General features: G+C 45.0%; 1 protein-coding gene and 2 pseudogenes across 1 annotated transcript in view; 2 read left to right on the top strand and 1 right to left on the bottom strand.

The window, feature by feature from the left end:
* ZNF236 (zinc finger protein 236) overlaps positions 1-24,493 on the bottom strand; it is a 195,569-nt gene that overhangs the window by 70,061 nt on the left and 101,015 nt on the right. Inside the window, exons 19-23 of the mRNA XM_065398160.1 lie at positions 9,749-9,900; positions 9,359-9,571; positions 7,901-8,183; positions 7,200-7,303; positions 759-1,124 (exon numbers count right to left, since the gene is read on the bottom strand). Of these exons, the coding sequence (XP_065254232.1) occupies positions 759-1,124; positions 7,200-7,303; positions 7,901-8,183; positions 9,359-9,571; positions 9,749-9,900 (1,118 nt within the window). The remainder of the gene's footprint in view (positions 1-758; positions 1,125-7,199; positions 7,304-7,900; positions 8,184-9,358; positions 9,572-9,748; positions 9,901-24,493) is intronic.
* Positions 11,043-13,785, top strand: LOC135875065 (uncharacterized; annotated as a pseudogene).
* On the top strand, positions 18,136-20,034 carry LOC135874988 (SCAN domain-containing protein 3-like; annotated as a pseudogene).

The raw sequence follows: 24,493 nt of genomic DNA, 5'->3' as shown, positions 1-24,493 counted from the left end.
AATGGGCAAAATTTTCAAAAGTGCATTAGATGCCTAAGTCTCATTTTCAAAAATGCTTAGGATGCTAACATCATTTATTTTCACTAAGACTTAGACTCCTAAGGGTCTAAGTCGCTTATGAAAATATTATCCTATACTTATGTTAATTTCTTCTGCATTGCTCACTGTAATATTTTTATTAATTTTTGCTTTGAACAATTAACTGTAGGGAGGGATCTGTGCATTTTAAAGTTCTGTATTTTAAATGCTTTCTTCATATCCACAACTAACGTAAATGAATTTTCCTTTCTTTATAACCTAACGCTTAAGGTTAAAAAATATTTTTTAAAATGAACGGTGTACATAAAACACTAATTTTCTCTTATTTTACAGGAAAGAGCAACAGAATTTAATTAAAATAAACGAGAATTTAGGCTTCTATTTCATCTATATTGTCCTCATCTTTGTGTACAGCACTACTGCAATATCACAACAACATGAAGCGCTTTTGTTTTTTTAAATCATAACTTGAATATGTTCTCTACTCCCCTGAGAATAATGAATCCTTAATAGACAGACTACATGATATCTTCGCTGCTGAAAGCACCACCTTCACCCCTGAAAGCACCACTTTATGAGGAAGAGTCAAATAATGGCTTCAGTGGAAGTCTTATCTGAATAAGAACTACAATTTGGCATATGTCTGTAAACTTTCTCTAACAGAAATCAGAGCTTAGTATTTTGGCTAACTAAACCCAAATGAAAGTATTCATTTTTACCTGACATAGAAGCAGGAAGGATCGCCTGGCTCACAAGTCCTTGCTGAAGCAAATTTTGATCAAATTGACCTGTCAGAACAGAGTTATTCATGATAAAAACATTGGGGTCTGTCGTGGAAGAATTAAGAAGATTCACTGGTTGTAATCCCTCAGCAGATGTACGGGTAACAGGCTTCCTGACCCTCTTGGTTTCTGGTTTATAGTGACACTGTATGTGCGTTTTTCTGCGTCCTGAAGTACGAAACCGTAAGTCACAGTGTGGACACTTAAATGGCTTTGCTCCTGTATGCAGACGCATATGCACTTTTAGACTCCCTTTGGTAGAAAAAGAATTACTGCATACATGACAACTGAAGAGCTTCTGACCTGGACAACAAAAGAGAGAGCAAACGAAGAAATAATCAATAATTACCAGGACTGTATAACAATGTAAACAGTCAGAGTTCTAAACAAATATGAAAAGGAAGTTCAATTTGCAGTATTGTTAAAAAGATATTGGACATTTCAAAAAAGCTGAGATATGTTTGGTCTCACACCAAGTCCAGAATCTTTTCCATTTATGTAGGTAAGTATAATGAGTTGTTGTATGTCTGCCTTTTAAAAGAATCTCCTTTACATCCTCTCAACAGATTATTTCCAGATCCTGGAACCATGAAGGAACCATGCCTTCAGATGGAAAAGTTCCAGATTCAAATGGAGAATTTGGCCTTCATCCTGCAAGAAGTTTGGAGTCAACTGCATGGTGATTGGTGGACAGACTGCCATGGGCATGAGGTAAGGATACTATATATGTCGTGGCCATGTTGGAGCTATGAGAATGACTCTGGCCCATTCCACTTGTACCTGGTGAAGCACTGTGAACAGTAGGGGAAAGAGTGGAAAGGTGTAGAGGAGAGGTGCATCCCATGTAATGAGGAGGGCGTCTCCCAGAGACTGGTGACCCAGACCCTCTCTTGAGCAGAATAGTAGGCATTCAGCGTTTGCTGAACAAATCTATGTTCGGGAATCCCCAGTGGTTCAATATGTGTTGTAGGGCTCTTGTGTCTAACTCCCTCTTGTGAGAATCTCCTGTTCAGTGAATCTGCTGTCGTGTTCTGGTATCCAGGTTGATATGTGGCAGAGATGTTCATGCCATGTTGGATACCAGCTCCACAATTTTAGCACTTCTGTGCACAGGGATTGGGACCTCACTTCCCCCATCAGCTAATATAAAACATGCAGGCGATGTTGTTCATCACTTTTCTTATGGCCGCCTGATAACTGGTAGAAAGTGTAAGCATGCATTGTGGACTGCATGTAATTCTAGAAGTTGATGTGCAATCCGGATTCTGAGGGGGACCACATGCCCTGTACTGTGTAGGTCTGTAGATGTTCTCCCCAACCAAGTAGGGAGGTGTTGGTCATCAGGATCAAGGACAGTGGTGGTTGGAGGAAAGGAACTCCCATGCAGACATTTCAGGGTTGCATCCACCAGTCTAATAAGTCTTTGACTTTGAGTGGTAATGAGAGAGGTTTGTGCAGGCTGTGTCTGTGGGGTACGTACACTGTTCGTAGTCATCCCTGCAGGCAGCGCATGCGTAATCTGGTGTGTTTTACCACAAATGTGGCCGCTTCCATATGACCGAGCAACTGTAGACAAGTTCTGGTGGAGACGTGTGGGCTGGTTCTCACAGTAGAGATGAGAATGATTATCATGGAAAATCTGTGAGCTGGGAGGAAGGCTCTGGCCTTTATAGCATCCAGTTTGGGCCCGAATAAAATTCAGAGGTTGAACTGGTGTCTGTCGGTTTTTGCATGTTTACCTAGTGGGCGAGTTTCAAGAAAAGATCCATTGTTGTTCTTATGGCTTGGAACACATCGACTCTGGACAGAGCCTTGATTAGGCAGTCATCTAAATATGGGAATATTATAATCCCTTGTTTTCAGAGATGCACCGCCACCACTCCGAGGACTTTGGAAAATACCCTGGGCACTGTTGAGAGGCCAAAAGGTAGTGGTAATGGTCAGACCCTGGACAAATCTAAGGAACCATCTGTGGGAAGGGTGTACGGTGATATGGAAGTATGTATCTTGGAGGTCGAGGGCCAAGAGCTAGTCCCCATTCCAGTGCTGGGATTATTGTTGATAACATGACCATACTGAATCATGTAGTTTGACAAATTTGTTGAGGTTCCTCAAATCTAGGATAGGTCTCCACCTGCCAGATTTCTTGTGGATTAGAAAATAGTGGGAATAAAAACCTTTCCCTCTGTGTTGGAATGGGACCAGTTCTACAGCTCCCAGTCTCGGAAGGTGGTTTGTGTCTTCTCGCAGAAGCTGTTCATGAGAAGGGTCCCTGAAGAGGGATGTGGGGGGGGGGGGGGAAGAGCGAGGAATAGAACTGAATAGCCGTTGCTGATGATTTCCAACACACACTTGTTGGAGATGATTTGTCACCATTGTCATTATCACAGATGTCACGCGGGATCAGACTGGTCTTTGTTGTCCTCTGGGAAATGTTGACTGAATTCTGTGAATTCTGAATAGTTCATATGATTATATTTGGCTAGAACTGCTTCATAATGAACAATGCGAAACTGGAGCATAGCTGAGGAATATGCCTTGTGACTGAAGAGATCTAGTCCCTGTGAGATACGATTGCCTTAGAGTGGTGTTGCCGTCCTCTCTCATGGCACCACATTGACCACAAGGGAGTTGGGAGTAAGATCGGAGAATAGGAATTCCATGTCCATTGCGGGGAAATAGTACGTTTTGTCCGCTCGCTTATAGTCAGGTGGTATTGATGCTGGGGTCTGCCAGATTACATTGGCTGGGTCCAACGATGCGATCTTTGCCGATGTGGAGTTCTGTAAGATGACGAGCAACTTGTGTTGTTGCTGTCTAACTTCCTCCAGTGGGATTTGGAGAGAGTCTGCAATGCTGCGGAACAGTTCTTGAAAATGTTTAAAATCATCAGCCAATCATGGTCTCGTCAGGGGATGAAGTAATGTTCGCTGGTGGTGTAACATCTTCCTCCATTTCTTCCTCGTGCTCTTCTAACAAATCTGGGTCTGGGTCAGGAGGCCTAGAGACTGATGAGGATGGACAATGTATTTGTGCCTGTGTTTGATCTGTTGGCAGTTTGGGAAAGAGTGACCTATACATGGCCCAAGGGTCCCAATAGGGCCAATGTGTGGGAATTAGCATATGGGGTTGCATCAATGGGGGTCCATACCAGGGACCTGGTTCAATTCTGATCACTGGGTGGGTATCGAGGGTGGTAGTATGATTCGCTGTGTGGAGCCTCTTGATATGATGGTAGGGTGCAAGGAGCAATGGAGTATTCCTCCTCACTAGAGAAGGGTGGTGTCGTGCTTAGTGCTGAAGGAGAACGATGTGGTATGCATTGGGTCTCCAGAGGAGAGGCATGAACAATGGAGAGCTCGATTTGGAGGAGCAGCAACTCTGGGGTATCAGAGACTATCAGGTCTCTCGCGCATCGGAACTCTTGCAGCACTGGCAGGAGCATCCGGTGGTTTTGTGTATTGGTGCAGAGATTGTGGATACTGCTGGCACGAAAGGTGGAATGCTTTCTGTCGAACCACCAGTATATGGTGCCGCGTGCTTCACAGGAGCAGAGGGCTTGGACAGTGCTGATGCACTCAGTCATTTGTTTAGTTCAAGTGGTCAGTGCCAATTCTGAAATCCTTGAACTGTCCTTCTCGGTCCCGAGTGACAGTATTCCTTTATGTGGTCCTGCCTTGGACCTCTCGATAGCGCCAGTACTGCAGGTGATTGGATGGTCATAGGAGCAAGATCTCGTCCCCAAAGATATTGAGGCTACGGCTCTCGTAGGAGATGCCTTTCTTTGAGGCAGCTCCTTGGTGGGTGAGCTCGGGGCCCATTTCTTCTCATCTGGGTGGGAGAGTTTAAATTGTCTTTTAGTAGTAAGCAGCGAGCGGGGGTTAGCCTATAACAATGCTGATGGTGACCACCGCAGAGGAGAGGTATTGGGTCCAGGGTCTGAGGCTGGTCGCACTGAGCTCTCCATTAGTAAAAGTTTTAGTCTCAATTCACGGTCCTTTCTGGACCATGCCTTCAATTTGAGGCAGCGGGTGCACTTTTTTGATAAGTGCCCCTCTCACTCAGCATATGCACCATGAGTGATCGTCGCTCATGGAGACAGGGAGGAAAGAGCAAAGGGAAAAAAAACGTTTTTTTTAAAGTTTATAAAGGGTAGAGGGAAGAGAGAAAAATAAAAGAAATAGCCAACAACTACGAACTTGCAACATAAGCACTAATATTACTAAAGGTTCTTGGACAAACGAAGGACTCTGCTATGGATACCGTCCCAGGCCAAGGGCAGTTGAGAGGGATCTGAAGGTGGTTGGACCACACAGCGCTATATAGACGCCGCTCACAGCACGAAACAGGAAATGCTACCAAAGATCTCTGATCCCAGGCACAGGGACGCTACCACACCTACAGTGGAGCACCCATAGGGACACTATTCGAAGAAGAACTTGCAGTAGCAAGGCTAGAATCAGGCCAACAACCATTATGGGTGGTAAGAAGGAACTGAGGGGGGCCAGGGCAGCTCCACACCTTATACTTGCATGCAGTGGCAGGTGGCAGCAGAGGGCATACCAGCTGTCTTGACAGGTACTGCGGAGGGGGGAAAAATTGTGATAACTGTGCACACATTCATGTATAGTGGAATGGACATGTGCAATTAGTCGAAGAAGTAGCAGCATGCTTCTGGCACACTGTTGCTCAAGTAAGGTACTAACTGAAACTCCCATACTTTACAATGGTTTGTTCTTTCCTATCCAAACAAGAACTGCAGGCAGCATACTATATACAGACACCCATACCACAGAAGAATAACATTTCAGACCTCTCTAAAACTGACTGAAGGAAGGATTTCAGCCAATCAAGTGGGTGATGAGTGAACCATGACTACTATTTGGCCATTTCCTCTGACAAACTCTCAAACTAACTCCTGAACAAGTTAAACTCAGTTCTTTACGGCAAGACTAACCTGCTCCCAGACACTCTGTGGTTGGCCCAATACACAACTCTTTACAACTGAATACCGAGGCTGTGGAAGCCTGGTCAGCCTAGAATTATTACTAGTCAAGATGTGGCTTTAACTGATATCACAGGACTGTTTATTAAATTCTCGAATAGCAGCTCAGACTTCCACAGATTATTTAGGGCAGGATTGTATATCCCCAACAAGGAGGAGGTCACTTTTGTCCAGTGAAACAAGTTTGGGATAACATTAATAAACACAGATACTGTCTGGAGTTTGTTAGTGGGGGAAAAAATACTGCTCCCTTGGAATGAAAGGGATCTTCAGAAAGCACGATAATCTCAGGTTATGGCATTATAAACCACTTGGGTCACTTTCTTACATGGTCAGAAAGAGCATTATTACACAACATACTGATTCTGAAACCATTACTTCCAGGAGTAATAAATTACTTCAGAAGTGGCTGTATGAATAAGTTGTAAAAGTTCAGCCATAACAAACTAATACAAAAAGATACTCAGAAAAAGTTTTGTTAATTCATACATATATTATGGTAGAAGTCTATTAGTTCAGGTATTTACAATCTACTGACGCTAGTCATGGTAACATACTGCAATTATTATAACAATTTAGAAAAAGACTATTAATGCCAGCCCAAACTCCTTCTGCAGAAAAATGGCCCAAACACTTTCTACTTAGTGTTCCAAGATATTTAGGTCGGTTTCATTTTTAAATTCATCAGACAAGAAAAAGTACCTTTTGGCCCATGAGTTGTATCAAGAAAACTTTTCTATTTGTATATAATCCCCAAACCCTGCCCTTCCTGCCAAGAGCATCACTAAGGGCTTGTCTTCACTATCAGGGTAAGTCGACCTAAGTTACGCTACTTCAGCTGTGTGAGTAACGTAGCTGGAGTTGACGTAGCTTAGGTCAACTTACCCTGATGTCTTCACTGCGCTGCATTGATGGGAGATGCTCTCCCGTCGATTTACCTTAATCTTCTCGGGGAACTGGAGTACTAGGGTCGACCGGAGAGTGCTCTACGGTTGATTTAGTGGATCTTCACTAGACCCACTAAAATCAATCCCTGCTTCATCGACTGCAGCAGCGTCGATCTCCCCGTAGTGAAGACCAGCCCAAAGTGTTCGACTATTCCAGCAGGTATGAAAGTAAAACATATGTGCAAAGCATGGCTATATTTCCCTGACACGGCTTATCATAAACCTTTTGATACATATAATGTTAAAACAATAGGTTTTATCAGCGACCACTATGAAAGATATTATGGACTCAAAAGTGTTATCTAATGTTAACATTGTGCTTTTAATAGTGACATATACCATATCCTCCAATACCTACAGATAAAAGAGCCCATTAAGGAGATAGCTAATGGGGCTGCAAGTACACAAGTTCAAACTCCTACTGACCTGTGTGTGTTTTTACATGGCAATCCAGAGTAGACTTCACAGTAAAACTCTTTCCACATTCATCACATTTATATGGTTTCTCCCCAGTGTGGATACGAACATGCCTAGACAAAAACATGTTTTCTTGAATGTGTGTGTCGGTTAGCTTTCTTAAACAAACATATTAATTTCCATACGAATCACTTTGTATCTATTATAGATCTTTAAAGTTTTAAGTTCTGAAGTACTTAAACTTAAATGTATGGTTATACTACATACTCAGAGCTCTTGGAAAGAGGGTGTTCTGCTGGGGAGGAGGGATTTTTTTTTGCAATTCTTTTTCATTCTCCAAATAAATTTTTCATATTATATACCAAAATTTAACTGCAATAAAACCCCACAATGTTACCAAACACCTGCATACAATTATTCATTGTAAGACTTTTAAATTACTAACTTAATTTAGAGAAATGGAGAAGAGAGCAATTGTAGTCAATTCTAGAGAATGAAATAGCAAGGAAACATTACAGAGACCAATATGTGTCTGTAAATCACTTTGGAAATGAAAAATTGCTATATAACTGCTAGTTAATCCCCATAACGCATAGTGAAATAAACAAAAGTGAACTTGGCTATAAAAAGTTTGACAAAAAGCTAATACTGTTAAATGTCCAGTAAAGAACTTAGTACACCCAAAAGCATGACCCTCTGCTTCGCCTTACCTGACTAAATCGCTGGGTTTTTTAAAGCTTTTGGGACAATAAGTACAACAATTGGCGTATTTGGGCTCCGCTTCTAGTTCTGCATGCTTATCTTTGATCTCACTAATTCTGTCCTTTTCCGCAGCAGACTGGACAAGAACTTTTTCTGAGACTGTGGCACTTTCTCGAGGTCTAATTTTTGCCAGTTCTGCTGTTTCTTCCTCTGTGAAAGTGATGACACCAGGCCGAGACTTTCTGGAAGCAGTTCTTTCAGAATTTTCATCATCTTCTTCCACACAAACAACTATTTAAAAACCACACAGAAAATCAGTTGAATCTAACCTGCAATTACGAACACTAATATGCCTTAATCAAAATCATATAGTTATTGTATGATGTGTCTACATGGCAGAGCTAAGGCTGTTTGGTGTCTTAACTGTGCAAGTTTGGGTTTCCTTTAAGTTTAACCTTAAAGCTAAATTTCCTGGTTTTATAATGCTTGTTTTTATAATAAATTACAACATCTTGATAATGTATTTTACACCAAATTACTGATCGGTTTTCTCAACCTTAACTCCACTATAACACAGCTATATTTCCAATGGGAGACTGCCTAGTCTGGAGAACACAGCTATGGGAGAGAGTACACTGGATTCTAACTCTACCCACATCGAAAAAATTGTTAATTAAGTCTCAAATACAGAATCTTTATAGTTAGTGAATTAGGAGCTAGAAAGAACCCTACATGACTTTCAGATTTCAAGCTGAGTATGCAGGCCTGGTGTTCTGCAGAAAATCATTTCTTTATTTATACTTAAAAAAAAGGAATTCAATTTAGATAGTATGGAATGCTCAATGCCATTTTTACAAGTCACTTTTTTAGAGTAAAACTGCACTTTAAAATTCTGTAGAAAATACTGAAAGACCCCAAAAAATCCACTCTTGTGGAATCTTGAATTCATGGAAATGCCCACTCACATTTCCAATAAAAAGTGAGCTTTTTTGCTGCTATAGGATATGAATGAAGATAGCCCTTTTTTTAGCTAGAGATTGGAGCCAGAAAAAGAGCAGGTTGACAGAATGTGAAAGGAAGATCTTAGTCAAAGCAGAAATATGAAAAATATTCTTACAAGTCACTTGGTATCTGCCCCATGAAACAATTTTTAATAAATTATTGTAAGGTGCAAAGACCATTAATTACATTGGGATGGAATACCATGTATAGATGTATTGTAAACTATTGCTGGGTTGAATGTGTCAGACCTATTCATAAGTGTGTTCTGTTTCCTCTACTAGTTAATGTAAAGGAGCAATTTTACTGGCTTATTGGGCATAGTCTTGCATCTTGAAACAAGAGGGCATAAATTATAGCGCTAATATCACATGAATGCAATTTGTTGATATTCAGTTTTTGCCTGGTTTGCAGTCAAGGTCTATAACAGTTAACAAAAACAAACAAACAAACAAAAAATTGTTCACCTCCTCCTCCGGCCTCTCCAGTTGCTGCTACTGCAGAGGAGACCGTCTGGTGTTTTTTCATGTGCTTTTTGCAGTGAACGGTTGTTCGGAAGCTTTCATCACAGAATGGGCATTTGTAAGGCTTCATGCTCATATGAGTTGCCATGTGCCTGGTAAGGCTGCCATTGGTAGTGAAAGCTGTATTGCAAATGCTACAGCTGAATGCTTTAACTCCTTAAAGTAACAGAAAAAAGAAAGTATTTTACTTGTCTGATTCACGTGCAGAGAGAGAACATTAAGAGACAACAGCAACTTCCAAAACGGAAGTCATATAAATAAATACGTATTTTCATAAGTGAGGCTTTTGTGTACACCATGAATAAACACAATATTAAAAAGGTACTCCATTACCTGTGTGAGTCTTCTCATGGGATTTAAGAACTCCTGAGGAAACAAATCCACGGCCACACAGCTGGCATTTATAAGGTTTCTCACCAGTGTGTGATCGCACATGCTGCTTCAAATGGCTGGATTTCTTAAAACCCTTGTTGCAATAGTCACATCTATTTAAACAAAGAAATGGTAGTTTTCAGGTTGTGCTATACTGACAGTTATTATTGCCTTCTATTTGAACTCTACTGATGTGTCATTCTTGTTTAAACGAAGGAAAACGGCAGTGTAAGTGTACTCCTATTCTTGAATGTATGTATTTTAAATCATGTGTCCTCAACGTTTTCCAGATTTTGTGAAGTTACATAGGGAGTATTTGACAACCTCAGTTTAGTACAAGCAGCATTCACAGCTTTGATATAATCAATAGTATTTTTTGTTTTGCTATGATCTAGTAAGATTATGCCAGTAAAGCAGCTAAAACAATTCTGTAGGTAAACATACAGAGATATTTTCCAAATATACAGTTTTAGAAAGTATAAATTCCTTAGGTATAGACATGCGGTCACCAGGGGCTTTCCCTGTGGCCATGACAGCCTCCTGGGCGGTGATAGGGGGTGGGAGGGGAGCGGCAAAGCATCAGCTCCCCCCGCCCCCTCCCTATTGCTCCTGGATGCTCTGCCCTGCACCGCCTCTGGAGACAGGTGGGACATACAACGCTGACGGAGCAAGCACCGGGGGGAGCGGGGGTGGGTAGCGGGCACAGTGCGGCAGCGGGCACAGACCCCAAGCACTAACCCCAGGTGCCAACCCCCAGGCGAGTGCTGACCCCAGATGCCAACACTGACCCCTAACCCTGGACATGTGACAGCAGCTGCGAACCCCAAGTGCCGACCCCCAGCCCTGGCTGCTGGCCCCAGTTGCTGACTCTGGGCTCTAGTGGGCGCGGGCTCTGGGCGCCGAACCCTGGGTGCATATCTCCAGCACCGACTGCAGACTCCAGCAGGTGCTGGAGCTGGGCGCCCACCCCCAGTCCTGATTGCGCGGAGTCAGGTTCCAGTGGGTGCTGGCCCTGGACACCAACCCCCAGCCTCCGTCATGCAGCAGCAGGTGCAGATCCAAAGGCAGGCCCCAAGTGCCAACCCCCAGCCACATGGCATAGGGTGCTGATCCCCTGCACTAGACACAGAGCCCCAATCGCACGGCAGCTGGCTTCAGCAGGTACTCGTCCTGGATGCCGACACTAAGCCCCAGTCGCACTGCAGCAGACTCCACAGACACCAAGCAGTGGCCCTGGATGCTGACCCCTGGACACATGGCGGGGGCGCCAACCCCCAGCCCTGCCCATACAGCAACGGATGCTGGCCCTGGATGCCAACCCCTAGCTCCAGCCATGCAGCAGCAGGTGAGGAGCCCAGGTGCCGACCCCTGGACACGTGGGAGTTGACACTGATCCCCAGCCCTGTGAACACAGCAGCGGGCACCGACCTTGGGCTCCTGCAGGTGCTGGCCCAAAGTGCCGATCATCAGCCCCAATCACACGGCAGCGCCCCCCCAACTCTCCAGCCACAGGACTTGCTGTGAAAAGTGATATTAACAAAGATACAAATATCACTTTTCACAGCACACTTAGCACCCTAATGCCACCCTGCCTTCAGAGCTGGACACCCACCAGCAGCCGCCACTCTCTGGCTGCCCAGCTTGAGCCCTGACACTTCTTTCGTTACAAATTAAGCACTGCCCCCATCATCCCTAGTTCCCGCTGCCTCTCTGGGCTCCCCACCTACAGCCCCATCACCCATGGGTCCTGCTGCCTTCTCCCCATTGTCCTGAGCTCCCTTCCGTGGCCTCAAACCCCAGGCCTAGCCCGCTCCTAGCTTCTTGACCCTGGCGCTCCCCATACCACGGCACTGTGTGCGGTTGCCCACATCACCCACCCATAAGGCCCTGTTCAGTCCTGGTTAAATCCACATCTCCCTGCTCCCCGCAAATATAGAAGTCAAAATACTCCTATGTACCCGAGTGCCCCAACAATTGTGGAGATGTAAAGTTTTAAAGTTGCCTTGTAAACGCCATAAATCATAATGCATACTCATTCCCTTCTACATATTACTACAGTTCAGCCAGAGCTGAATTACATAGGTGTGGTTTTCTTTCAAGTCACAAAATGTTTTCATACTGTGTTTACATCTCCCACTACTGTAGTTCCGTAAGCAGCTATTGGTCAATGTCATCATTGGCAAGGTCACTGCGTGGTGTTTGAGTAGGCTGAGATTGTTTGTGGCAGAAGGCAAAAGACTTAAAGACACGAATGGATATCAGAAAGTTTTTCAAAAAATCAGCACTAGAATGTGACCCTGAATGTGATATAGAGATGGTCCCACCTCCTGCTAAGAAAAGCAAAACATGGAAGGAAGAAAAACAAACATTTCAAGACGGGTTTAAAAGCAGTTTCTTGTAATTCTGAAGTTGTCTAATTCAGTTTCTGAGCAAGTTGCAGTGTGTGCTGTTTGTAAGAGAGAAATTCATCAAATCAAAATATATGCAATGCAATGTCACTATACCACTGATGCACGGGTACTTGAAACAGAATTACCACGAGGTGCAAACTGTTACATGATGCAAAACCTGAGTTCAAAATACAACAGCAGCGGCTCAGAGATTTTTTTAATAAAGTGGATCAGATTTGGGTGGCTACTTTTAAAATTGCACTACTTTTGGAGAAAGCAAGGAAACTATTCAGCGGTGGAGAACTCCTGAAGAAAATTGTTCTGGTCGTAGAACCAGAAAGTAAGCTTTTCAGAAAGATACCACTGAGCAATGACACATTACAGAGGAGCACAATTGTGAAGGTGTTTTATGTCAGGTGAGTCTCAGAGGTAGGCCAACTGGCAAACACATTTTTGAATGTGTCCAAGACAGAAAAGACAGTTACCTTTTTGTAACTGGTGTTCTTCGAGATGTGTTGCTCATGTCCATTCCATTGTAGGTGGGTGTGCTTGCCACATGCACCAGTGCCAGAATTTTTTCCCCTCAGTGGCATCTGTAGGGGACTGGCTCTGGTGCCCTCTGAAGTGGCATGCATATGCACCAGTATAAGGGGGGCTGCCGGCTTCCGCCACCCTCAGTTCCTTCTTGCCAGAAACACCCAACAGTGGGGAAGGAGGGTGGGTCATAGAATGAACATGAGCAACACATCTTGAAGAACACCAGTAATGAAAAGGTAACTAACTGTCTTTTCTTCTTCGAGTGCTTGCTCATTTCCATTCCATTATAGGTGATTCCCAAGCAGTACCACCAGAGGCGGGTAGGAGTTCGTGGATGTGTCGACTGCAACACAGCTCAAGGGGGTCTCTGTGACGGAACCAGTCACACATCTCATGTGAGAACAATTTACCCTGGATGCGAGGGTGGAAGGCCGATATGGCTGCCAGGTGCACCTTGACCGAAGAGAGGGCAAAGCCCTGGTACTTTAAGTGAAGCAGGTAATCCAGGATGGACTGCAGAAACAACTGGGTTGGGGAGATGTTGCACTCCGATGCCCAGCAGGAGAAGTGCTTCCACTTCACTATGCAAGTCGCTCTGGTGAAGGACTTTCTGCTTTACAATAGAGCCTGCTGTATCTTACTAGAACAGGCCTGTTCCTCCGAGTTCAGCCATGAAGCATCCAAGCTGTGAGGTGGAGAGAGGTAAGCTTTGGGTGCAGGAGCCGACCGTGGTCATCCGAGAGCAGGTCCGGGCGGTCGGCCAGTAGCCACAGGGCTGCCATGGCCACTTCCATGAGCGTGATGACCCAATGCTGGTGAGGCCACACTGGAGCAATCATGACGACTCACACCTTGTCCCTCTTGATTTTCAACAGGACTTTGCCGATAAGCAGAATCAGTGGAAATGTGTACATCAGGTCTCCCGACCATGACAGGAGAAAAGTATCGGAAAGGGCGCCCCTGCCGAGAGCAGAACTGATGAAACTTACTGTTCTGTCTGGTGGCGAACAGGTCCACTCAGGGAGCCCCCCACTTTCGGCAGAGTGCCTCTATTACCTCCAAGTGGAGTGACCACTCATGGTGACAGAAGGACCTGTTGAGGCGATCCGCCAGCGTGTTTTGGACACCAGGAAGATGCGAGGCTTCCAGGCGCATCGCATGCTGGATGTAGAAGTCCAACAGGCGTAGGGCCTCCTGGCAGAGCGCCGATGAGCGCGCTCCCCCTTGCCTGTTGATGTAGAACATCAAGGCGATGTTATCTGTCAACATCTGCACTACCTAGCCAGAAAGCTGGGGTAGGAAGACTCCACAGGCTAGGCAGATGGCCCTGAGCTCCCTGACGTTTATATGTAACACGAGCTCCTCCCGAAACCACGTCCCTTGAGTCCGCAGCGTACTGAGATATGCTCCCCAACCAAGGTAGGAGGCATCCGATATCAGGGAGACTGTGGGTTGTGGACTCTCGAAGGGCACCAGCACCAACATCCAGCACCAACTTCGGGTCAGTCCACCACTGCAGAGAGGTGAGTACTTCGGTGGGACCATGAAGACCTTGTCCAGGTGGTGTCTGGATGGGGAATAGACTGTTGGCTAGCCACATTTGAAGGGGGTGCGCAGTCTGAGCCTCGCACAGTGGACGACATACGTGTATGCTGTCATGTGACCCAGTAGTCTGAGACAGACCCAGGCCATGGTGAGCAGATGTGTGGCGATGTTGGCAATTAGTTCTGACATTGCCCAGAACCTGTCCTCTGGCAGAAACGCTCTGGCTCGGGTAGAGTCGAGAACTGCTCCAATAAACTATCCACAAGACCAGGATTAATATTGATTTTTGGTCATTTATCAGCAAGCCCAGCGCTCAACAAGTGGCTTGCAAGCATCTTGACGCTGCATTGGACCTGGACAGGCCCCTGATGAGCCAGTCGTCGAGGTACATGTAAATTTGGATACCCCGACATCTGAGGTAGGCCACCACCACCAGCATGCATTTGGTAAACACAACTGGCGTTGTTGCCAGGCCAAACGGGAGTACCGCAAATTGGTAATGGGCAGTCCCAACCATGAAACGTAGGAATCATCTGTGAGCATTGAAAATCAATATGTGAAAGCAAGCATCTTTCAAATTGAGGGCGGTGTACCAGTCTCCTGGATCCAGGGAAGGAATGATGGAGGCCAGGGAGACCATATGAAACTTCAATTTCTTGAGATACTTGTTAAGGTTCCGCAGGTCGACGATGAGCCGTAGACCTCCTTTGGCCTTTGAGATAAAAAAAATAGCAGGAGTAAACCCCTTAACCCTTAAGTGCAGCGGGACTTCCTCCACGGCTCCCACTTAGAGAAGACCTTGTTCCTCCTGGGCAAGCAGATGCTCGTGACAAGGGTCCCTGAAGAGGGACGGGGAGGTGGAGTTGGAGGGGAGGGATAGAAATAAACTGGAGGATATATCCCCCTGCTACTGTGCTGAGGACCCACCGGTCCAATGTTATAGAGGCCCAGGCAGGGAGGAAGGGGACAGGCAGTTGGAAAATAACAAGGGAGCAGGATCCAGGACACAGGCTGGAAGGTCGCCCTCGAGCACACACTCAAAATGCCTGCTTACCAACCTGCTGGTTACAGGGTGGATCTCAAGTGAGTGGAGGAAGCTGGCTGGTTGCCTTGCTGGTGCTTATAGCCCTTGCCCTTCTTATGGAAGGGCTCTGACCAAGGTTGGCTGCCGAATCTATGGGTCTGTGGCGGCTTAAACCGCCTCCTTGCCAGCTCCGGCATGTATAGGCCCAAGGTGCGCAAAGTGGCCCTCGAGTCTTTCAGGCCATGCAATTTGCTGTCTGTCTGCTCAGAAAACAGCGCTAAACCATGGACTGCTGAACCTCTGTCGAAAGGCACGACAATTGCAATCAGGACACCCGCCTCATTGAAATCGCCAAGGCCATAGTTCGGGCCATAGAGTCCGCCGCATCTGAGGCAGCTTGGAGGGCTGCCGAGGCTAATGCCCTACCCTCATCCAGGATCACCTCCGGCAGCGTGTCCGAGAACTTGACCATGGACTGCCAGATATTAAAATCGTAGCAGCCAAGCAGGACCTGGTGGTTGGCCACTCAGCTGGAGGAAATAGAATAAATTTTTCTACCAAAGAGATCAAGCCTCTTTGTCTCCTTGTTCTTGGGCGTCAATCCCAGTTGGTCTTGTCTGTCACGTTCATTGGCTGCCGACACAACTAGTGAGCTTGGGGCAGGGTGGGTATAAAGATACTCGTACCCCTTGGCAGGAACATGGTATTTCTGCTCTGCCCACTTGAAGATGGGTGGCAGTGAGGAAGGTATCTGCTACAGGGCCTTGGTGATTTTTGCCACCCCCTCATGCACAGGCAATGCCACCCTGGCTGGGGCTGCCACACGGAGTAAGTCGAACAAGGAGTCCGAGGGTTCTGCCAACTCCTCGGCTTCCAGCCCCAAGTTGGAGGCGACCCTCTTTCAGAGCTCCTGGTGAGCTTTGGCATTGTCCTGGGGAATTGGGTGAGAGGGTCCTGCTATTGCCTCATCGGGTGAAGACGATGAGGAGGCAGATACAGGTGGGTCTGCCAACTCCGCCGCTTCTACCATGGGAGCCTCATCCGAGGCTGGATGGACCTGGGGAGCCTGCTCTGACTCCACGTCCGAGGGCGGGCAGTACACAGTTGCCGACAGTTTGTTGGATTCCCCAAAGGCCGATGGTTGGGGAAATCCCCTCGGGTTTCAGAGTTGCCAAGGGGCAGGCCTCTGGCCATGTGGCCATGCTGCCACTGGTGGCCCAGCAGGGAATGTCGATGCCCGACGGTTGGCCCTGGCCCATGGGCAGGATCTCCTCCTCGCTATCGGAGCCCGAGGAGAGAGAGACATGTCTGGGGGACCAGGCCGGTACTGAAGCCTCCTGTCTACCTCGATCCTTTCGGCCCTGGCAATGAGCCTCTGTTGAGGATCTGTAGGAAGATGACAGATCACGGTGCCACGATCTCGGTGACCGGTGGTGGTGTTCGGTGGATTAGCGATGGAACCCCGGTGATCGATGCCTTATGCTTCGCTCGTGGTGCCACCCTGTCGAGCGGGAGTGGGAGCATGAGCCGGCCTACTGATGAGTCGGAGACCGTCAACATGCTCGCGGTGAGCCGTACCGCTGGTCTGGCGACCACTGGCATGGATCCAGGGACCAGCATCTTGACACCGCAGAGCTGTGCCGTGTGCTGGATGAGCAGCTAAGACACTCCCGGTACTGGGGCTCTGAGCACTGGTGCCATGCCTCTGCGGGTCTGTGCCAGTCCACTGGTGATCACCACTTCGAGCCCAAGGAACGCTGCCTGGAGTCCCTGGACCGATGCTGGGGACTCCAGCAGGCCAGCCAGCCCGTGGGCTGTGCCGTTGCTCAGGCGAGCGTTGATGGGGTACCTCCTGCAGTGAGGAGCGGTGCCATACTGATGGGGACCGTTGGAAAGGTTCCAAGGCCAGTTTACTCCTCGAATGGGGTACATCCATAGCCAGTGTGGGTGACACTGGCAGGGACAGGATGTCTTTTGTGGCCTGAAAGGCCTCCGGCGTGGACAGCACCGCCAGGTGCCGAGTACCTCTGCCGCTCCCTGGGGTGGCAGGCAAGTCCTGGAGTGGGCTCGGCCGCTCAGCAGGAGTCAGGGCCCAACCTCCATCTGGCGAGAAAGAGCTGCCCCTCGCGGGTCTTTGCTCTCCTCCAGTCCTCTCCTTTCCCTTTACGGGACATAGGAGAATGTCCTCTCCCGGCCTTTCTTTACTTTTTAGCTGGTATCGAGCATGGGGATTGGTGCCAGCGGCACACTCCACACCAAACCCACGGTGCTGGGAGCAGAGTCCGACCTGGTCGACTCTGACGCCAGCATAAGGGCCGACTCCAAAAGGAGTGCTTGGAGAGGAATGTCCTGCCCCTTCTTGGTCCGCTGTCAAACTCTTGCAAATGCGACACTTGTCGCTAACGTGGGTTTCCCCTAAGCACTTCCCCATGGAAGCTGATTGATCACTGACCGGCATAGGTTTTTTGCAGCAGTCACAAGGTTTGAAGCCCAGGGACCAGGACATGCACCATTCCTAGGCTAAGTCCCATTTGGGACTAACAAACTACACCAAAACTATACTAAGGGAACAATTTTATAACAACTATATACAAAAAAGTTTGCAACTGGGTACAGTTGAGAAGGATAGGCTTGCCGAGGCAAGGAGATGTTACAGCACCATCACTGGTGGTAAGAAGGAACTGAGGGTGGGGGCAGCTGGCGGCGACCCTTACACTGGTGCTTACGCGCACCACTCAAGGGTGCCAGAGCTAGTCCCCTATGGATACCACTAAGGGAAAAACTTCTGCCAGCGGTGCATGTGGCGAGCATACACATCTACAATGGAATGGACATGAGCAAGCACTCGAAAAATGGAGGAGAGCCATGTTAGCTTTGACAATCTCTGTGGCTTGACAGCTGATGGGGCAGCACCTATGCAAAGTGCATGAGTAAGGGTGTTGAACTGCTTCCAGAAAGGTGCACTCAAACTTTTTTTGTTTCACTGTTTTGCCCACCAAGAAGTACCGTATATACTCATTTATAAGCCGAATATTTTTGGTAAAAGAGTGACGCATCAAAGAGTGGGGGTTGCTTATAAATGGGTCTACACCAAAATTTGATGATTTTAAACTCTATGGAATCATTGAATTGAATATCTAATACATTGTCGTTTTGTTTACCTGCAGGTATGGAGCCCCTCAGCTCCCAGTGGCTGCAGTTTGCCGTTCCCAGCCAATGGGAGCTGCAGGAAGTGGCCTGTGAACGCTCCAGGTAAACAAAATGTCCAGGCCCGCTAGTGGCTTACCCTAACGGGCCAGGAGCCAAAGTTTGCCAATCCCTGAAATATAGGGTCGGCTTATGAAAGAATCATACAGTTTTTGCTATTTTGATCTATCCATCTTGGCCCTTATAAACGAATGGGCTAATGAACGAGTATATATGGTACTTGCCAGCAAGGCTTCAATGAAAAGTATGGATTGAATCCATAGTGAAAAAAATGCATCATCGCTGCCAACAAAGGGAGATTCGCAACTCTGAGCAAAATGAGTTGAGAGATACACAAGGTGCTGCTGAATTACAACCCAGTCCACTGACTTAGTTTTAATTACAGTGTACAGAGACTGTTTGAGCTCCGAGAAGAGTTTGTGAGGTTTAGAATAAAGTTTCACCAAAAATAAAGTGCCAAAAGCAACAAGATCCAGAAGTACATGGTTGCCTGCTCTTTTTGAAAGAGTTTTTACCAAAACTTGCTTCCTTGAGCCTGGAGCTTCAAAAACCTCAGCTAACTATATTTGATAGCAATGAAATAATTAATACGTTTAGACTGACAATCACCGACATCGTCCAGCACCTACAAGAGGAACAGGACTTCTCAGTTTTTTACTAGCTTAATCAGTTTCTCATCTCTCAGGATGAGAATGTGCAGCAAAAACTTGGCTTAGCTGTAACCAAATACCGGAGTTTCCTCTTGGAGGAACTTGAAAATCATTTCAGTGAGGGAAACTTTTTCCGTCAGTACACCTTTGTGACTGACCCATTCAACAATTCTGGTCAGGTTTTTTGCTGCAAACAAATTAACTGCCTTGCAAGACAGATTAAGCAATCTCAAGTTCCTCATGCTGAAAATGTGCAGAGATTCAAGAATGAAAATATACTTCAGTCAGACCAGTGTTACAGTACAGCAGTTCTGAAGTAACATGTACGTGTTTGAGGACACCTACAAGCCCCTAGCTAAAGTTGCTTTTCTTTTCTTATCCCTGTTTTTTACTACTGTGCTGTGTGAGAGGGCATTCAGTCCACTGCATTTTCTGAAGAACAAGTACCGAAACCGCCTCACTGGTGCTAACCTGGAAGCTTCCCTTCTAGTTTCACAGGGAAACTGAGATCCTGCAGACTTTCCATTCAAAGAGCTCCTGAACTTTTGCAAATAGTCTGTTCCACACAATGGATGTGTTAAAACCCAGAACTTTAATTTCATTATCACACTGTATTACTAAAGTACAATAAAACAGGATTATGTTTGTTGTTACTATCATTATTATTACTGGATTAGATTGATTTTTTGTCTGTTTCTGAAAGAAAAAAATTGGACATATCTGCAGATTTTTTCATTACTATTTGGACTTCTATTATGTCAAAGCATTTTTAAGTTTATTTCAGAATTGCTGTACAGACCAAAAAAGCAAAAAAGAATCAACAACAAAAAAGACAAGAACATGCAAAGCACCTTATTTGTGTTTCTATACTGTTTAGGTCCAGTAAAGAATAAAGACAACTGTGCATTATTTATTTTGATTATTGAGTCTGTAAACAAAACAAAACAAAACACACACACACACACACACACACACACAAAACCCCTACATAAATAGATTACAATGATTTGGATGTATATATGTGCATATTTATTTATTTTTCCTAAAGTTAATAAAGTATTTTAGGAAAAAAGTGTCAGTGCGGCCATCACCAATAATTATAATTAGTGGCTGCACTCTGAGGGCACCAAGAATTTGTTGGGAGAACTCTGATCTAAGATGTCTCATCCCACTAGAATTACCTTAATGCTGCAATGTATTTGTTACATTCTTTGTGCTAGACTGATTCCTCTGGGTCTTAATTGCAGGAGTTGATAACCCTTAGACTGCACCCTTTGGATGGGTTCTATCTATTGTTTAATAAAAATATCCTTGGTTTTCTGGTTTCTCCAAATCCCATGACATGTGATTCAAATCCTTGTCTATCTTAGGGCTTGTCTTCACTACGGGGCTAAGCCTACCTAGGTTACGCTACTTCAGCTACGTGAATAAAGTAGCTGGAGTAGACATAGTTTAGGTTGACTTACCCCAGTGTCTTCATGGCACTGAGTCAATGGGAAACGCTCTCCGGTCAACTTCCCTTACTCTTCTCGGAGAGCTGGAGTACCGGGGTTGACCGGAGAGCACTCTGCCATCGATTTAGCGGGTCTTCACTTGACCCGCTAAATCGATCGCTGCTGCATCAATTGCAGCAGCGTTGATCTCCCTGGTAGAGGAGACCAGCCCTAAGTTACCTAAAATAAGTGCAACAGCAACTTAAAGTGGCGCAACAATGGTGGCATTTTTGTCCAGAATCATCGGGAAATAACGGAATTCAGTTCTTAATAGCTCTGGCACAGACACACACTGTAAGCTTGGACAAGTTACTTAATTTTTGTGTTCCTCAGATTCCCCAATTGGGAAATGAGGATATCCTTGTGAGGAAGAGTAAGTTATTTGTGAAGATTAATTCATTAACATTTGCAATGCCCATTGAGAGTGGAAGTTAATCAGGGTTAAAATTTTACATACAAAAAGTTTTTCTGATCAAAATTGGTCTTTTCTGGAAATGGAACTTTTCACAAAAAATTGTCAACCCATGGGAAATCTTCTTTTGTGGAATTTACCAGGATATGCATTAGTTTCGATGCATATCATTCCATTGCTAACATTTTTGTATGCTAAAAACATCTTTTTGGTCAGCAAAAATATTTCATATTGATTTCACGCATTATCTTAATAAACATTCCAATTATTAAAAAAAATCACTGAAAGTTTCATGAAAAACATAAAATGGGTTTATTTCCAACCCGGTGAAACGAAACAGTTAAACTTTTCCCCCAAATTGTCTTTTCTTGTGAAATGATAGTTAATTTGCATTTCTACAATACCTTCTAATTAGAGCTAGTAAAAAAAAAAAAACCAGTTCTTTAACATACAAAAGTTTGCAACCTCTTCAAAAAACAAACACACACACTCCGTTGACTCTGAAAATGCTTGCCAATCACCACTCAATTTCAAACACCCCATGTCTTCACTTTGAAGAAAGGTGATTGAGAAGCAAGCACCTATTCAAAATAGGGTGTACTTGTACACCAGGGACATCCTGAGCACATAACATTCCTGGTTTCAGACCCTTTTTTTGGTGTTCATAGCAAAGTGGTCAGGGCTATAATCCTATCATCTGCTCTACAAAAGGGGTCAACTTGCCATTTCTGCATACTGAATTGTCAGCATCCTCCGTATGGCTAACGTGACTGCCATCCAATGGTACCAAAGGTTATGTATTTTGCACAGTTGCACCCATATTTATCCTGTTATACCCTTGCAAGGACAAAGGAAATTTATTTACTTACCTATATAATAACTGGAGTTCTTTGAGATGTGTTGTCCATATATATATATATATTTTACTCTTGGTGTGAAGGCGCCCCACGTATTTGTGATCAGAGTCTTTTGGCCAGCAACCTCCGCTGGGGCTACACTTGCTCCCTGAGTGTCCTTATGGTCTGTACCAAGGGCACAAAGAGCAGTATGGCCCAACCAGCTCTCAGTTCCTTCTCATCACCCGTGGCTGTGAGAAAAAGTGCTTAGTGTCTACATCTTCACACTTACCCTTAACTGTTTTTACTATACTTCTTGCAATTAGTGTTAGATTAGAATGAGTTAGCTTATTGACCTGTAAGCATATCCTTTTGATAGGTTTTACATGCACCTTGAATATCATCATGCTCCATACCAAGGACATAAAGGACAAAGGAGCCCAGTCACCACTCAGTTCCTTCACCACCACAGAATCCAAGTGACAAAGGACTCCAAAGTAAAAGGGAAGGAGGGTGGATCATGGAATAGTGTGTGTGTGTGTGTGTGTGTGTGTGTGTGTGTGTGTGTGTGTGTGTGTGTGTGTGTGTGTGTGTGTGTGTGTGTGTAGATAGATAGCATATTGAAGAACTCCAATTTCTGTACAGGTAAGTAACTTTTCTTTCTTCCATATTTTTAAACTATATGTACACACACACACACCCACACACACACCATCCTTGGTGACTCACAAAGCAGTAACCTAATCTAAGAAGGTGACTGCTCAGAGTCTAGTCCGAGAGATCGTAGTACAGCTTTGCCAAAAAAGGATCTGACCTTGACGCTTCAAAATGGAATATTTCTTTTTAAAAGTATGGATTGTCCCTCCCCCCACAAGTGGCTACCTTACAGATATCTGTGACAGGAATACGTCACAAAGAAGCTGCGGATGCTGCCTGAGCCCTAAACCTGAACTGCAAAAGTCTAAACTAGCCATATCATAAGAGGACCTAATACAACCAGAAGCTCATTCAGACAGCCTTTGAGCTGAAATTAGATGACTTTCATTTGCTCAGCAACTACTACAATCTGTCTCAAGAAAACTCTGAACTGATTAGTTCTTTGTAAATAAAAGACAATGCTCCCCCACTGGAGTATGCAACCTAGCTTCTCCTTTATTTGAGTGACGTTTAGGAAAAAATATAAGTAGATGGATCATCTAATTCAAATGAAAGTCCATAACCACCTTTCGTAGGAATTAGGGTGGGGTCAAAAATAATTTCAGAATGAAATATTGTATAGGGTGGGTCTACCATGAGGGCTTGTATTTCTCCAAATTCTTTTTGCTGACATAACTGCAACCAAAAAGGAGGCCCTCATCAACAGAAGTAGCAAGGAACAGGATGGCATGGGTTCATAAGCAGAGGACTTGCACATGATGATGCTCCACATGCGCCACCACAGCCCCGAAGGGATGAATTCATCACCACCATGGTTCTGATTGGAGGGGTGGCACAAAAATAATTGTAAAGTTGATTGGAATGTTTCCATCACCCTAGGGACATCAGTACATTTTGTAGTATTAGGCATATCCAAGGGATGTCTGCTCAGAACGTAAACCTATTTTAGCAAATCTTGCATGCAACGAAGGCCTAATTTTGGGATGGGAGAATAGGGGACTTAGATCTTTTCTTAGTGGAAGTTTTCACAGGCAATCTACCTCTTTTTTTCCTCCAAGGAGTGATGATCCTTATTCTCAGAAAGCTTTTTGTCTGTCTTACCAGAGACAGAAGCTGGATTCTTGAATGAAGGACCTCTGGAACTGACAAATCCTAAGCTCACTGAAACACTAATAGAAAAAGGTGGAACTTGTCCAAGGAGTGGGACTAAAATACTAGGTCACTTCTGCAGTCAGTCTTATGGAGCTGTCGAATAAAAACATCTGCAAACATGCTTCCTTGGCTTCTGAAATCCTTTTCAAGAAGAATTTATGAACGATACATTTGCTAGGAGTCCCCCAGACAAAACAGGACAATAACCTAACTAACCCACTCTAATTTACAAGACATAGGGAAAACAGTGAAGGTAAACTCAAGTAGTCATGGACACTAGGTAGTTCCATCTCATAGTCATGGGCAGTGAGAAGGAACTGAGTGCTGACTGGGGTGCTCTGCCCTTTATGCCCTTGGTACAGACACTCAGGGATCACACACGGTTCTGAAGGATATTGCTGGCCAAAAGACTCAGATCTCAAGTGCAGAGAGCACAGGCACACCAGGAGTGGAATACGTATCTTTACACATATGTTTATGGACAAACACTCTAAAGAATGTATGTTCCCACAACCAGCTTATTGAAATCTATTTGGAATAGTTCTCAGTGAGGATTCTCCATCACTTCAAGTTTTGTACTGAATGTTGTATTACCTTTGTTCTCTAGGGTGAACCAAATGATCATCAAAAAGCCTTCACAAAAGTATTTTTTTATATTGACTTTCTACAAAGTCATGGATCAATTTTTAGATGGCACTGCTTGTTTCCAACGCACTTAATGGTATTGGTCTTGACTACATTTAAATGGTAATAATGTAAGAAAATAAGCAAATCAAGTGACAAAGGCTAAAATGAAATATAAC

Source organism: Emys orbicularis, chromosome 2 (assembly GCF_028017835.1).
Source record: "Emys orbicularis isolate rEmyOrb1 chromosome 2, rEmyOrb1.hap1, whole genome shotgun sequence".
Lineage (NCBI taxonomy): Eukaryota > Metazoa > Chordata > Testudines > Emydidae > Emys > Emys orbicularis.
Note: the sequence above shows the minus strand (reverse complement) of the source record. Positions and strands in the feature narration are given on the sequence as shown.